The sequence below is a fragment of the Carettochelys insculpta genome, chromosome 15, assembly GCF_033958435.1.
Source record: "Carettochelys insculpta isolate YL-2023 chromosome 15, ASM3395843v1, whole genome shotgun sequence".
Lineage (NCBI taxonomy): Eukaryota > Metazoa > Chordata > Testudines > Carettochelyidae > Carettochelys > Carettochelys insculpta.
In genome coordinates, this window is record NC_134151.1 from 8,452,347 (window position 1) to 8,469,017 (window position 16,671).

At 43.9% G+C, this 16,671-nt stretch overlaps 1 protein-coding gene across 2 annotated transcripts in view; it reads left to right on the forward strand.

The window, feature by feature from the left end:
* Positions 1 to 16,671, forward strand: part of SLIT3 (slit guidance ligand 3) — a 738,435-nt gene that overhangs the window by 688,191 nt on the left and 33,573 nt on the right. For both annotated transcript variants that reach the window (XM_075009368.1, XM_075009369.1), the window contains 2 exons: positions 2,862 to 2,955; positions 13,001 to 13,138. In XM_075009368.1, coding sequence (XP_074865469.1) covers positions 2,862 to 2,955; positions 13,001 to 13,138 — 232 coding nt within the window. The remainder of the gene's footprint in view (positions 1 to 2,861; positions 2,956 to 13,000; positions 13,139 to 16,671) is intronic.

Consider the following 16,671-nt stretch of genomic DNA (forward strand, 5'->3'; position numbering starts at 1 on the left):
ACTTGAGAAAGACCTTTAATTGACACACTAACTAGGACCCAAAACCATGCAGGTAGGTGGCCACTGAATGTTGCCTACCCCATTTGAGGACAGACTTTTATCTAAAACATTTTCTAACTCAGAGAAAAGAGAAATTTTGTTTAGCTCTTGCCTTGAGTATCACTATCTAGAAAGCGTTTTCTTTTCCTCCCAAGATGAGGTTGTCTGAGTTGCATGACATTCCCAAGAGCAATCTGGTAATGTTGAAATCTGAAATGAGGGAGGGATGAGGAGAATAAGTAAAAGGAAGAACCTGAAACAATCCAAGTTTTGTGTGAACAATGATAAATTAGTTGGACGCTGTGTTTGGTACCAAGCCTGAAATTCTCCTAAATTTTGATAGTGGTGCTTTCAGCATGACACAGCCAGTCATAATATTTGACAAGTGTATATATTTTGGGGGAATTTTTACTGGATTTCTATGCATTTGTCAGTTTTCCAAGCTGACTGAAAAGAATACGTTAAGAAGAATTATGATTTCCTTTGGATGTTTACACCACTCTTCTGACTTTTCTCAAAAGTCTGTTTTCCTTTATGTATTAAAAAAAAAAAAAGTTTGTATGGATGTTGCAGCAAAGCAGCAGCTTAAGGCATTTATCTCAAGTGTAGTCCATTAACAAAAATGGATGCCTTTCAAAAAGGTACGGGGAGACTTTAGAAAGCTGAGTTCCTGTTGTGGAACCATCCAGCTAGAAAGTCTCTGGCGTTCTTTTTTAAGGAATATTTGTCACGTTTAAAGCTAATAGAAATAGACAAAGAGGAGAAACTGGGGAAGTTGGAAGCTAAAGTTGACCTGACAGGGCAGGGAGCAAAAAGCTGTGACTTCCCTGGGTCAGCTGACTAAGGGTCAAAGGGCAGAATGTGATGAGTGAGCTTCTGTGTGCATACCCTCTTCATAGGTATCATGGAGAGCAAATAACAAAGTTGACTGATGTTCCACTTTGGTTTATGTAGGGTCTCTGGGCCATCTGATTGGCGGGAGGGCCAGAAGATGCCACCTTCTGTGGTCAACTAGTATTTCGTACCTGGCAATGCATTTTTCCTGACTGCAGGAATTTCCAGTTTCACAGCACACATTGTTTATAGTTGCAGAGCAAACTCTTAAGACTTATAACAGCTATTAAAGTGAGATTGACACTTGCTGTAACTTACAAGCATTTCATAAAGTCTAAACAGTCAAGTCTTAGTAATTTTGCATCCATTTTAACAGCGCTAACACAGAGGTGAGGCAGACTGATTTTCAACTATGCATTTGCCAGTGGTCAGCGAGGGCTACAGGCCTTAGCCTAAGTGGGCACTTGAGCCTCCAGTGTCACAATAATAAGCTTAACAAAATTATTCTTCAAATGACGTTGTGGACGGGGCGGGATGATGGGACAGCCTACAATGGGATGTGGCCTATGTGTGACTGCTCAGAGCAAATACTAACTCCAGTGACCAGAGATGGGACACTACATGGGGAGGGCTCTGAGTTACTGGAACCATTCATTGGGCTGACCTAGCCAATGCCCCCTTTTCCCTAGTCATGCCTCCCATACACGAGCTGGGAGAGGATGGGGTTGGAGCAGCTACAGTGGATCTGGACTCACATGAGGAGAGTCCATACCCAGAGAAATTTTCCATGGGATAAGTATGAATGATTTGGGGCCAATTTGCATGTTGTGCAATAGCTGTGGTACCTAAATAAGCATTTTATACCACGCAGTACTTGGAAGGCTTTATTAGACTATGTCTAGAGAACATTGATCATTGATCTGGCATCACTTTTACTGTTTGGTTGTTACTTTCAGAATATATGTGTGTGAGTGCATATGAGCCTATGTATATATTGCAGTTGCATATACCCTTGAGACTGTGATGGTGCAATCTACCGGTATTACTGCTAAAGGGGCTTTGGGACTGGATTTTGTGTGAGGGTTTCCATAGTGAGGATACCTGACCTGTCCATTCTCTTCAACAAGTTTGTTTTAAAGGCAAACATTTATGCTCAGTCTCTGACAGGGTCTTAACTCTGGAGGTACTCAAGCATAACCTAGTATTTTGGGCTCAGAAGAAGGATGGTGCTCAAATAACCTATCTGGTTTGAACACTGTAGAATAGTTCATTATTAAAAGTTACACGGATCCAAGGAAATGCAGTGAATTGTACACACAGTACCTAGAAACAGCAGAACAGTGCTTGCATTTAAGAACCGTTTATAGAAAACTGTATCTTGTAGGAGTACAATAGAGGCAGTACTCTTCTTGTAAATATTTTGGGGGTTGTATAATTATGTGCAGCCCTAAAGCTGTTTCTCGTTATTGAAAAGCCATTTTTCTGAATGGTGTCAGATCACCGCCTAGGGCAGGAAAGTATCAACGGTGATTAGAATATTGCTTGGTGTGAAAAGTTTAAGGACTCTGTTAATGGGCATATCCACTTATATGTTACTGGCTCTCTTTGATGCTTGCTACTTGGGGTCAGGAACTGACCCACAGACCTTACTCTAGCAAAACTGCAGCTGAAGTTGACAGAACTTGATTGTAAGGTCTTTTGAACTGAGCCTCTCAGGTTTTTACTCAGTTGCTGAGGAGTGTAGGTAGAATTACACTGTTCAGTACTGAATAAGTCCAACCTTATTTAGTTTGTCCTGACATCATAACAGGTACTGGCGTGGGGCTTCCCCTTGAGCTGCTGGATCACCTCAGTTTAGTCAGATCTGTAGACATAAGCACTTACGTGTTTATCATCGCTGGCCAGCATGGTTGGAGCTGTTTTAGCAAAGCCAATGAGCTGTGTTGGTAGCAGGTGTGTTACAGCCTTATTAATTTTCTTTGCCACAGGTGAGCTATGTGATGAGGTGATCAACCACTGTGTTCCTGAGCTAAATCTATGCAAGCATGAGTCCAAATGCATCTCCTTTGACAAAGGATTCAGGTGGGTGTTTCTGTTTCATTGTTGTCACATGGTGTGCCAACTTTGTTTGCGGACCACCTTGTAGTCACATGGTGATGACTTTGATCTTCGATGAGCCAAAGTGAGAAGTAATATATGTGAGGCAGTGCATTCTAACTGATTGTTTTATTCCAGCTCCTCAGGATTTAAATTACGTTATTCTGGAATAATTTGTGCCCTTCCAAAGCTGAGTAACTGCTGTCAATAAAATCAAGTGAAAGACAGCAGTTACCTTTTCAAAAATCCTGTCAGTTGCTCTAGACGAGTAATGATGCCTCAGGATATGCCAGTTCTCTGGGCGTTCCCTGTAGTAAATACAATGAAAATGGCCCAAATATTGAGGTAATAGGCAAGATTTGAACGGTGGCCACTCTGTCAGGCTGACAAACCAACATCACTTTCGCTATTCTCATGTAGCAGGAGTCCTTTATCCACCCTTGTCCAAAGACAGCAGGTTCACTACACTGAACTGACCTCTGTGTGAAGCATAGCACAGCTTTCAATACATGGTGATTAATTCTGGCAATTAATCATTTAGTAATTGTAAGGCTGCTCTTGTGATTGGAAACGCTATCACAACCTGTAGATGTCGGTAACAAAAAGGACATCTAATAGCAGCTGTATCATATATTTTATTAATATTGTGCTGCAGTAAAAATGTGTTACCCAGCACCTGACATGCTAACTGACATGCTAGCACACTGACATGCCAGCACACCAGCCGGCTGCTGAGTGGCTGGTTGACCAGCCAGGGCCAACTACTGGGGCTGCCACAGAGCCAGTTGCCCAGCTAGGGCTGACTCCTTGCTGCCCAGCTTGAGAGAGAAGAGGGGCTGAGCAGGGCCAGTCCCCGCTCGAATAACCAGCACATTTTATTGTCTGGCATTCCCAGTTCCCAGGGACACCAGATAACAAAGCTTGTAGTGTATTAGAACTGAACACACACAGATAAATCCCTATTTTCAACAAAAACTAAATAGTCCATTTCCCCTCCCTAGCCTCCAAAATTGAGGGAGAAAAATATGGCTAGTCCCTGAAAACTGAATGTCTGGATTAGATTTACACAATTCTAGGCACAGTAAGTCTTGTCTTTGGAATGTTGTTCCAGATGGCTACGTACTGCACTTAGAAATGGGAAAATTGGATGGAAGGTCATATGACTACAAAGTGTGGTGAGTTAATCAGGCAGTCAGTACTAGCTGGTGTTTCCAGTACAGAAGATAAATAGATTTGTGCATTCTGTTTGTCTGTGTACTGGAAGTGCTAGTACGTCCTGATACCATACTCTTTAGACATATGATGTTCTCAGTGTATGTTTCCAGGACAGAGGATGCGTGACAGTCTGCACATGTTCAAAAAGTCCTCCCTGGCTTGAAATGATGAACAATGTCCAGCCAGACAACAAATGATGTAGGAAAACTGAAAATGTCTTCTCTCTGCTAAAATGAATTGGTCTCGTGCTGATATGCAGAGGAATGCAGCTGACGCTCCCCAGAGATATGCAGTTCCTAAAACAAGGCTCACTTGAAACATTAAACATTAAACAAACCCAGTGTAATCTGCACTAGCACTGACTCAATTATTTAAAAATTCATATTTAAATCAAGAGGGGAAGGATGGTCTTGTGTGCACAAGTCTGGGTGTCAGGAGATCTGAATTCTGTTCCCAGCTGCACTATAGACTTCCTGAGGGGATCTTAGGTAAGCCATTTCCTGTTTCTGAACCTTCTTTGCGTAACCTGAGTGATACTCAAGCCTGCTGGCAGGGGAAAACAAAAGAGGCAACTGCCCTGACCCAGCAATTCAAAAGGGCCAAGGGCTCCCAGTCTCTGCTGCTGTTACTCTGGCATTGGTGGCTTTTCAGTTTCTATCAGAGTCTGGGTGGCTCTGAGGGCTGCGGTTGTGGAGGTGGGGTGGCATAGCACAGCATGCTCTGGTTACCGCTGAGGGTTGGCTGCCCCAGTCCTACCTCCTCCACCTAAGGCTCCGCTCCTTCCAGCAGCACAAAAGCCCCACCACCACCCCCCATCTTGCTGAGGGTCCAGGCAAGTCTGCCAGCCCTCCCAGTGATACTGACTTTAATCATCTGGATATTTGTTGGGAGACCAATACAGCAGCACACAGACAATCCAGGAAGTTTTTAGAGAATGTAGGAGATAAGTTGTTGGTACAAATGCTGAAGGAACTGACCAAGGGCCATGCACAACTTGACCTGCTGCTCACAAACAGGGAAGAACTAGTAGGAGAAATAGAAGTGGGTGGCAACCTGGGCTACAGCAACCACGAGATGGTAGCTTTAAGGATCCTGACAAAAGGAAGAAAGGTGAGCAGTAAATTACAGACCCATGATTTCAAAAGAGCAGCCTCTGACTCCCTGGGAGAGCTCATTGGTAGGATCCCTTGGAAAATGAAGATGAAGGGGAAAAGAGTTCAAGAGAACTGGCAATATTTTAAAGAAGTCTTACTGAAGGCACAGGAACAAACCATCCCGCTGCATAAGTAAGAAATGCAAATATGGTAGGCAACCAGCTTGGCTTAACAGGGAAATCCTTGGTCAACTTAAACTCAGGAAAGGATGAATATAAGAAATGGAAATGTGGAGAGTTGACTGAGGAGGAGTATACATATATGGCTGGAGAATCCCAGGCAGTAATCAGGAAAGTGAAAGCACAGTTGGAACTGCAGCTGGCAAGGGATGTGAAAGATAACAAGAAGGGTTTCTACAGGCATGTTAACAATAAGAGGGTTATCAGGGAAGGTGTGGGACCATTACTGGATGAGAGAGAGAACCTAGTGACAGCTGATGTAAAAAAAGCTGAAGTACATCCCCACCAATGGCTGCCCTTCACCTTTCCATACTGCATTGTCTAGCACCTTAGTGTGAGAGCTGTCGTTGTGTGTGAAGACTGAGGCAAAAAAGCATTGAGTACTTCCGCTTTTCTTACATCATCTGTCCCTAGGAGATGGAGAGAAACTATTCTCAGTGGTGACAAATGGCAGAACAAGGAGCAATGGTCTGAAGTTACAGAAGGAAAGGAATAGGTTGGATATTAGGAAAAACTACTTCACCAGAAGCACTGGAACACATTGCTTAGATAGGTGGTGGATTCTCCATCCCTAGAGGTTTTTAAGTTCCATCTTGACAAGGTCATGGCTGGGATGACTTAGTTGGGGTTGATCCTGCTTGGAGCTGGGAACTGGACTAGATGACCTCCTTAGGTCCCTTCCAGCTCTATATGATTCTATGAGCCCAGAGGTAAGGTGTGAGGCTTAATTTACTAATGTCTGTAGTGCATTTAGAGATCCCTAGAGAGAGAAGGTATTTGAAATGAATATTCATCATTGGCAAAAGTGGGCTTATGAAAGAAGGTAGCAAGAGTGAGAGCCTCTTTCCTATGCTGCTAACGGGATAAGTCACAGCAAAGGTTCAAAAATAGACCTCAGTTGAAGGAGTTATGGGGAAAATGCACCCCATGTTCTAATATGGAAAAGAGTGAGGAAGTCAGGAGATTTCAAGAAAGTTTATAGGAAAGCTGAAGCCAGCTTGTGTGTTGAGCTCCCAGTCAAAGCTGCCAATGTAGCACCTTAGTCCCATCCTGATGGCTGTTTGATTTTGCCACTCAAAATGAGGGGCTAAGAAAGAAACTGGGGAGGCCACAGAGCCAGGTATTTGCCCACTGAAACTGAAGCAAGGGAAGGAGGTGTGTATGGCTGCAGTAACAATCTTGTTCTGACTGTTATCAGTGTCTGACTGACCATGGGTTGTGGAATGGGGCTGTGTCTAGCAGCTAACACAAACTGTTGCTTACTAAAAAAATAATAAATTAGGCTCATGAATGTCATGACCAATGAAGGGGGTCAGAACTAAATTGTCAAGTAACCACACTACAAACACGTTTCAATAGTGCTGTGTCTTTCAGAGAGCTGAACCCACACTAGTCTCCGCTAAACAGATGTTTCATGCAGGGTCACATGGCTGTCTGGTAGCTGAAGAATTTCAGGAAAGAGCCTCTCCAACTCCTCTGAGGGCAAGGAAACTGTGAAATGATTTAGGACAATTCCTGAAGTAACCACCTCTGCATGGTACAGGGATACCTGCTGATGACCTGACACTGCCTCACACATCCTCATTCAGCTAATCCATCATTTGGTTAATCCATTAGCAGCAGCATGTTACAAGGCAGAGGGAGCATGTCATTTCCTATGCCTGGTTCAAAGTTCTCTGACAGGTCCCAGAATGGAATATTCATAAATTAATGCAAAACGCTCCATGCCACTTGAGAGTTGAGAGGATGGAGACAGCTTCAGACCCAAACTGTATTGCACGGTTTCTAGGCATGGTCTTGGCACTATCCATCAGGGAGGAATAATCCCCCTCCCTGTCATTAATACCCAGCACTTAATGAAGATAACACACCCCATTCACTGCAGTGACATTGTAGCAGTTGTAAGTTCTTCAGTGGAGGGATTTTTAATTTATGATGTGTGCCACATGCAGCGCAGTCCTGACCCTCATCCAGATACTGCTGTAAAAATAATAGTAATGAAATAATACTGTCTTACTCTCCCAAACAGTATGTTTAGTCGCACTGTGTATGCAAAGGCCAGCTATCTAACAGGTAGCAGCCAAGCAGGGTTGTCCACCATTTTGCCTTACTAATGACCCCTCTACATCGGTGTGTAGGCAGTGTCTCGGCCTGAGAGCAGGTTAGCTCCTTTGCCCAATCAGTTCTCGGCCTCTAGCCAGAACGATTGTTCTGTTTTTTATTTTTATATGGATCTCTGCCCACTCATGTGTAGACTGACACCAGTGATGATTTCACATGGAGCAGCTTTCTGGTTGTGATGTTTGGTCCCTATGGGCCTCGGCCAAATTCAAATCAATGACCCAGTGATGGAAAGCTCCTTATCTTTTTACCAGTGTACTCAGCAGTCCTCTTCTCTGACACGTACTAAATATTTCTGTGGTCCTGGCATGTATTTAATATGAGGTGTGCAGTGCTACGCACAAAATGACACTGGTTCACACAGCAGCACTGTCTCGTATATTTGACCACTTTTGTCTACCATTTCACTTCTAGGCAATAAACCCAGGAGGGATACAGTGCTGGTTTTCTGAGGCAGGAAAGTATAAGTATTTGGACTTATAAAAATTGATTCATAATTAAGATTGATGTTTACAGGGACCCATGCCTCAAATCCCCAGGGTGCTAGAGAAAACACAGGTCTCAAGCCAAGTCAAAGAGAGCATAGTCTAATAAATCTCAGTGCAGGTATAAGAGAACACACCTCTCACACCCATTCCCCAAACATAAGAGTAAGTAAAATTCCCCTTGCCGAACAAAAATCTAGACTTGAGTGTCACGGAGACGATGCCGTAGTATCTGTTGCAGGGAGAGCATTCTTGAGCAGGATATTTGTCAGCAGAGAAGGCCCAAGTAAACTGTTTGCAAGTAACTAAGTGAGAGGAGCCTAATTCCGATTGATTTTGGTTCCTAGGTGCTCATGTCATTTTTGAAAATGGGACTTAGGGTCCAAGCCCTACATCAAGTCAGTGCTAATCAGAAATTTTTACTGGTTACCTCCAGGTTGTTCTGTGCAACACCGTCCTGTTGCAGCCCTGTTCATCAGCTGGTTCACTGGGATATTAGGTACATGATGGTTCTTCGGGTAGACTGAACTTTTACTAATACTTGAACCCTAAAATGTATGTGCTGGACTCTCTGATGCTTTTACTTCTGTAGACACTTTCCCCTGTGCAAAGTGGTTGAAGGAATGGAGTTATGTGTTCCCATTCCTGTGAGGTTGGAGAGTGAGACCTTAAGGATATGTCTCCACTGCAAGAGAGAATGGACAGATTCAGAGGAGCTTAAGCATTGTATTTTGGGCTGGAACTGAGCTCTTGAGTCTACCATACCCCCATATTTGAGAGCCTGACCTCCAGCCTAAACTGCAACATCCACACTGCTACTTTTAGCATGTTAACGCCAACCCCTCTAACGTGAGTCTGTCTGTCCAGACTGGAAGGCTTACTCCCAGCTGCAGTAGAAACATCCTAAGAGGCAGCCAATGCAAACTATGGTATCTCAAGTACTTGGGGCAAAAGGTAGAGAGTGCAATTTTAAGTCTGATATTGGTTCTGCCTGTGTTTAGAGAAGCCGGATTTCACACATTCCTTGTAAACTGGAATAGTCCCAGGACCCTGAAATTTGAGTAGTTGCTCAGGTTTGAAAAGGGGCCTCAAGTGCTTGGTGGGGTACATCCAAATTATCCAGCCTAGAGGTTTACAAAGTAAAAAACAGTGTAAAATGACTACCGAATGGAAAAGAATTCTGTGCTTCAAAAGGGCATGGCAAAATCTCAGCTTGGGAAATAAGCTGTCATGTTTGTATTTGCTTTTGGCTGCACTGAGCTCTTTGCTGCTTTTCTTTTTTTCCTCCTTGCTAGAATTGCAGGTGGTTTTCCTCACTTCTTGTCTCCAGATCTTTATAGTGCTGTGATTAGAAGGCCAGATTTCTGTATCCCAGACCAAAAAATTAGCTAATGCAACGACATGTCTTTAAAAATAATTTCAGAAAAGAAGCATGTTTTTTCACTCACCGTGGTCTGTTAGAGCACGATATAAATATGGTTTATTATTCCAAAGCACGGAATTATTACCTGACAGCATGCAACACTGATTTAATGCAGCCCTGGTTCCATCATTACTGTGATGGCCAGTACACATCGTAAGAGTGATCCGTGGCAGCGTCGAATAAGGAACTGCACGTCATTTATTATTACATCACTTTATATTAGGACAACAGGGATCAATAAAAAGCAACAGGACTAAATGCTGCATTTCCCCCCATGAAATCTTCAGATGGCCATTATTTGTTTGCATGTGTGACAGAGAAATGTTGATGAAAAGCTTTGCTCGGCTCTTACAGAGTTTGGGGAAGGGATGATCTTCAGCTGTGTTTTATTATCTGTCATGCTATATTATTCACGCTGTTCCTGCGGCCACCAAGATGTATTGCATGCCAGTAAGATATCAAATGGAATGTCAACTAAAGAATGCCTACATATGGCCATTGCTGAGACCCTTAGCGCAGGGAGGATGGAGAAGGAACTTGGTGAATCCACACTGCATCAAATCTTTGACCCTAACCAACCCATGCTCCACCTGTTTCTGGCCCCTTGAGGGATGCCACAATCAGAGGATCTAAATGATCAGATTTTGCTCTACTAGCTACTTTTTCAGTCATACACGTTGCTTTCTCATATCAGATTATTTGAGTTTGACTGGTATGTGTTATTTTACCCAGCCACTGCACAGTGACAGGGGTATGACAGATGGCTGTAGACACCTAGATGCTATGGTGCTGGCTGCTTTGCACACCATGTCAATGGATAAAACATGGCACATGAGAGCCAATATTATTAATACTTACAAATGCTTAAAAGAGAGAGAATAATCAAATACAGGGGTGTCACAGGGTGCTCCGCTCACTGCTGGTGCACCTCCTACTGGCCGTGTCTGGGGATTAGCACTGCCAGGCTGATGCCCCTGCCAGTGTTTGTACCCTGTCACTCTTTCTGTGCCTCGCTCTCTCAAGACTCAATTGATTCCACATCATGGCTTGGTCATCTGGCCAGGGCACTGTAACTTCCTGTTCCAGGGGCCAGGGTGAAGGGAGGTGCATTCTCAATGTCTCTCGGGAACCACTGCCTCAGGCTGTCCCTTAATTGTCCCTTTCATTGTTCCTTGACAACACCACTGCCCAGTGCCTGACTGGGAAACCCCAGCTGTTGAGGCAGGTGTGTAAGAACATTGGAGAGAATCTGGTTACTTGCCAACAGTGAACCCACTGTCTCTGGATTTAACCCTTTACAGGCATTCATTCATGACAACTGGGTTCCAGCCCAGGCATCCAACAACAAATAGCTGAGGGCAGCACAATGCCAAACCATACTGCTGTATCTTGTGCTATTTGCTGCCTTGCCTTCTCTCACCGTGACAGTGACTGCCACCTTTCTCTCTCTCTCTTTCTGTCTCTCTGTAGCCCTTCTACTCTCACCTACTGGGCTTCATACAGGCCCTTCCTATGCCTGGTCAGTTCCACTTCCTCTTTAATTAAGCCATGTTACTCCCTGGCTCCTCCTCCGCGTGGTCCACCTAGCCACCTTACCCCATTCAGGCCTTATGTGGACTGGACATTGGACACCCCATCACAAGGGGCCATTCCTGCAAAATGTTGAGTGCCCTCGACTCCCACTTGGCACTGTGTCCAGGGGGCCCATAATTCCCTGAGGGTGGACACTAGGTGATCATTAATCACATATAAGTTCTCATTAAGGAACAAATCCTAAACTCGGAACCCAATAATTGTCCCTGGAATGGAGATATCTTTCTATCCTCCCTCTCATCCACCCCTCAGGATGGTGGGGGTGAATGGAAGGGAGGGTAGATGTAGCATCTTACAATTCTGGTGTATGGGTTGACAAGACAGAAGCACCTTCATGGTAATGAATCCTTCAGTACCACCTCCCTTGTCTTGCTTATGCCTCTCTCTTTTCTGCCTTTGTACAAGTCCCCACTGAGCTCATGTGGGTCAGGGGTTTATTCCACATGGGATAAACAGGGCCTACCTCTATCCATCCTCTTTTCTGTCCCTCTTCCCCCAACTTCCGTGTGCTGTACCCATTCCAAGGGCCCTGGCAGCTAGGAAAGGAGGTTACATTTGCCCTTGTGTGTGTGAAAGCTGTGATTGTAATCACTCCCGGGGGGTAATCCAGAATTCAGGGAGATACAGACCTATGTGTTGTAAAACACACATGCGCATCAGGGAGATAATTGTGGCACCTTCCTTTTTTTTTTTATTTAAATGATATGCTTATTATTTTCCAGCTGTGGAATAAAATCCAGCTGGGGGAAGTGAAATGCAGTTTATGGACTAAATTGCCTTCAAGCCAGACTGAAATTTAGTGTCTATGGACTCAGAAAGAGTCTGCTCAACTTTGGGAAAAGATCAGCTCCTGGCCTGAGACCTTGGATGCCAAATTTCAGCCTAGAGCACTTTTTTTTATGGTCAAGTTGTAAACCTCTGAAAATGGGGTTTATAATGGAAATGCTGACACATCCTTAACACAACAAACTTAACAACTGTAATAAAAAATAATAATAATAAAAAGGCCGATGCTTGCAGTTTTGGTTGCATCACCTAGACTTTCTTCTTAGGAGCAAGTTGCCACCTAATGGCAAGAAAGAGTCATCACACCAGCATTTCAGCAGGAGGTGTGATTTGGAAACATTCAGTTGTTAGTGCTCTCATAGAGTATCTACCATGGAAGAGCAAACAGGTGGTGGTGTAAAAACCGATGATCATCTCTTTTAAATTTGCTTTTGCCTCTCAAACACATTTACATAAAGAGGTGTGTGCATATTCTCTTTTGTCTGAAGGAAAAATCCCTCTCTGTCTTTTGTGGCTTCTATGAAGCTCAATCATAGGAGACAAGTAATCAGGATCCTCTTTTCCAATTCTTGAATGCACTGTACTACCTCTGCAATGTGCCTGGCATCCACTGGCCAGGATTTCCCTGGGTGGCTTCCAAAATAACATTCTTGTATGTCAGCTCTCTGATTGGCAGCCCTGCTGGGATTCAGATGGCTGAATGGGTGCTATTAAAATAAAAACTGGAGTCGGTCTAAAATTGAGTCACTAACATGTCAAACAGTTTCATAAGTTTGGCCAAGTAAACTTAGTTCTCTCAAAGAAAACTCGGACCTGAATAACACAGTGTCACTTCATTAGCAGACTTGTAAAAGAGAAGATATTGTAGTATGGCCTAAGATAAGTCTGAAAGAGCTCAACTAGTTCTGAATACTGATGTTTAGCTCTTCTGTTTGACTGTTCTAAGAGCCTTATCTCTGCCATCTTTACATCATGAACCATATTTCTCAATCAAATTGGATGTTGCTGTGAGTGTGTTCTCACCATGGATGCTAAGGATGTAGCCTTCAGGTGATGATCTTTTTTGTGTTTCAGATGCGAGTGCCTACCTGGCTACAGTGGCAAACACTGTGAAACTGACGACGATGACTGTGTGGGCCACAAATGTCGCCATGGTGCTGTGTGTGTCGATGCAGTCAATGGCTACACCTGTGTCTGCCCCCAGGGGTTCAGGTAAGCAGAGAGTTGTGCTCATTACACCTGCCTGTACTCTCTGCATAACAGCATGTTCCTTTCTACGGTTGCTTTCAGACTCAAGGCTGGCTGCCCTCTAGATATGGTCTTTACTGCCGGACACATGACTCAGTAGAGTTCTTAATCTTGTGGATGGGCTGGTGAGAAGTGTTTAACCGGGTAGTCAAGTAGTCTGTCCTTTGGAAATAGAAAAGTTCTCAGGGCCTGGCCTCTTGTCCAGCATGTAAGAGACTTAGGTTTCAGCACTAGGCTAGCAGCAACAGAGGAGCTTTGAGGTGTAGTGGGAAGAGGGGTAGTGTCATACAGAGGCACGGCAGTGCTGTGAGCTAAGAGGAATTGCATCAAGCCCAGCTTGGCACCGTGATGTGGGGGTATGTAAATGGGGCAAAGTGAGGAGCAGATAGATGAGCTGAGAAAAGTGTACGTGAAGATGAAATGCAGCTCTTGAGTTGGTGGCTCTCCACACTGAGGGAGCAAGTGAAGCGGTGTGCTTACCCCTCAAGTGAGAGAGCTAGCTGTCCTGTCGTCACTTGTTCTGCCCGCTCTAGAGCGTAGCTCTCCTGTGTCATCCAGCCTTCTTGGGAAGTGGAGGATAGACACAAGCTTCCTGTGTTGGAAATCTACAATGGCCTGAGAGGGCAGGAATGAAAAAGACACTTACTGGGCTGTATCCCACTGAATAAGGACAAAGTGAAGATCCGCTTGGGCAGTCATTCCTGTAGCCTTCATTTTGAACAAAAACAAACAAAAGGGAACTCTGCGGCTTTTCAGTATAAAGACTCTTGTAGTGGCCCTACTCACTTTGTTCCATTCCCATGTTAGAATGCTCTATAAACTGGCCATAAAATGCCTATCAAGAGAAAACGTGGCCTAGAGATCCTAATGCAGGAGTGTTATATTTTCTGTATCTCATCTTGCTTCTGTCTCTGGAACACCCTGGACGCCTGATTCTCACTGGCGGGTGTGATCAGAATTAGGTCCATATACACTCTGTGCATGTGTCTAGCACTACAGATGTGGTTCTACGCATAATCTATAAAGATTTATTCCCTTCCCAAATAATGTGCAGTGTGAGGACTTGGTTACTGACACCTGGTAACCAGCACTGCCCTTGATACTGTGAGTGGTCCCTTTGAAGCCAGTGGAAAAAAAATGTTAGTAATTACTCCAACCAGGAAGTAGGTGTTTGTGAGATCAGGCTCTACACTAAGTCAAGACAACAGAAAATGATTAGAAGTAAGAGGAGAGCAAAGATGTCACTTGGATGATTAGTGCTCCAGCTTTGAAGACAATTCCATGTATGTTTTTGTATTATATCTGTGTGTGGTTTAAAGGCCACACATAAAACACTTGTGCTTGTTGACACACACGTGCACTGAGCAGGTGAGTGAAATACTTACAATGGAAGAGAGAATGTCAGGGTTTTCACTTGGTTTCTTTTTTGTAAAATTTTCCCACGAAAACGATCTCATTTCTCCCGATGACGGGCAGAGTTTTACAGGTTTCCTTGTTACCAAACAGGTTGTTTGTGAAATATCACATTTGCATAAATGACTCGTCTGTTACATAGAACTGTAATGAGATCTCTTGTGGTCATGGCTCCCAGTACTGTGTACTCTCCACTAGATTACACGCAAGTTCCATTAGAGAAACATCTGGGAGGTTAATTCCTGTGGCAACCTAAACTTTTCAGCTGAGATATGCCTACCCATTCGCACAGCATAAGCAGCCCTAAAAAAGATTGGCTTCAGAATATTCTGTGTCTGTTGGTGGATAAACTCTGGACAAGTCAGCCTGTATATTTCAAGTCTCCCACTCTGACAGCTGCCAATATTTCAGACTTCTGGAAATCTGGCTGTCTGTCAAAGATGAAGAGTAGTTCTCCAAACGGATTCACTAATCAGTGCCTGAGGGTAGAGGATGGCTTCTTTCCAAGTGAATCTTTTTGGTATAGGAAACAAACAGAGAGGTGGGCCAGGTGGGAGTGCGGAGAATGAGGAATGCTTACCTGAAAAGATAAGCCTGGGCAAAATGAAAATTTCCTGAGTATTTATAAACCCTGTTCTGTGCATGGCAGGGTGTTTTTTAATTCTTCTGTTTCATCTTTAGTGTGTTTTTCCTCAACAAGTATTTTTATTGCCAATCAGTCAGCCTCCAATTAAACTGACATTGATATTTACAGTGGAGTAAGCATGGAATTTCACTTGGGCTGAAGCAGAAATTTTCTTTGTAGAATTTTAATCACTAAGCAGCATAGCTGTCTTAAAATAGTCAAGGATTTGGAGTACAGATGTTGCACCTTTGCATTGCCTTTTTAAATCCAACTCAAGTCAGCCATCAGAGGATACTGCTAGGAGACCCCAGGTAGATGGGTGATCTGTTCTGTGTTTTAAGAAATGGTCCTCAGGTGGTTCTCAAGAGGGAAGTATGTTATGTAGAGTGTGTATTCAAGAAATCACTCGAAGGATGGTATACTGAATGGAGGCGGTTGGAAATTCTATGACGGACGTTTTTCTCATCTATATGTTAATGAGTCAAAAATGAAATGTTTCATGCAGATATTTCAGTTTTGATGGAGTTGCAATAGAACCTAAACAAAGTGCGCATAGAACCCTGCCTGGTTCCCTACAAGCTTACATGCCCAGCTCCTTGGCAGCCTAGGCTTTCAGGTTTTCAGCTGTCTGGAAGCCCATGAGTTTGGGAAGCCCAGCTCCAAAGTGCCCAGGCTCCTTAGCAGCTCTTTGGTTTGCCACATAATGGGGCTTCCAGGATCCTGAGTCCTCCACTGCTCACCAGGTTGGACTATCCACCAGGTAAGGACCCCAAAGTGCCCAGGATCCATAGCTCTGAAATTGCTCACTCTGCAGGCTGCCCTAGAGCTGGGGTTCCCTTCACTTTTGTGGAGAATTTCAAAATTTTTGGCTACTGTTCCAAATCAGAATGAAACCAGATTTCACAGTGTCAGAAGAGACCACAAAATGGCATTATTGTTTTCTGTGCAGCTCTAATGATTATCTGGGATCAAACACCACAGCCCAAGGATGAAACAAGTAGACCGTATTATCCTCTTTTTACAGAGGAAGAAATGACACAGAGCGTATATGGGAATTCCTCTCTGTCACATTGCAAATAATGGCGGATCCAGGATTATAAAACCCAAATCTCCTGCTTCTCATTCCTTTGCTCTCAACTACACTGGCATTCTCACTCTTGGGCTCTAAATTCCTACCTAATTCCACCCACGGACTCAATCACTGTGAGCAAGATCTGTTTTAGAAATCAGTTTCTGATATGTTTCGTACAGTTCTTATAAATGGCCTTGAAATGTAGCTGCAATCCCTACTGCCAACTTGTGTGAAATAAGTCCAGATCCTAGCACTCCAGATCCTAGCAGTATCTGTACCACCATGTCATTGTCACAATGATCACTGGCTGACTCTCCTCCCAGTAGTCTCAGAAGAGGCTTATAGCCTGAAGGGGCAGTGGAGACTGAATTTGCCTTAAGCTCTTTG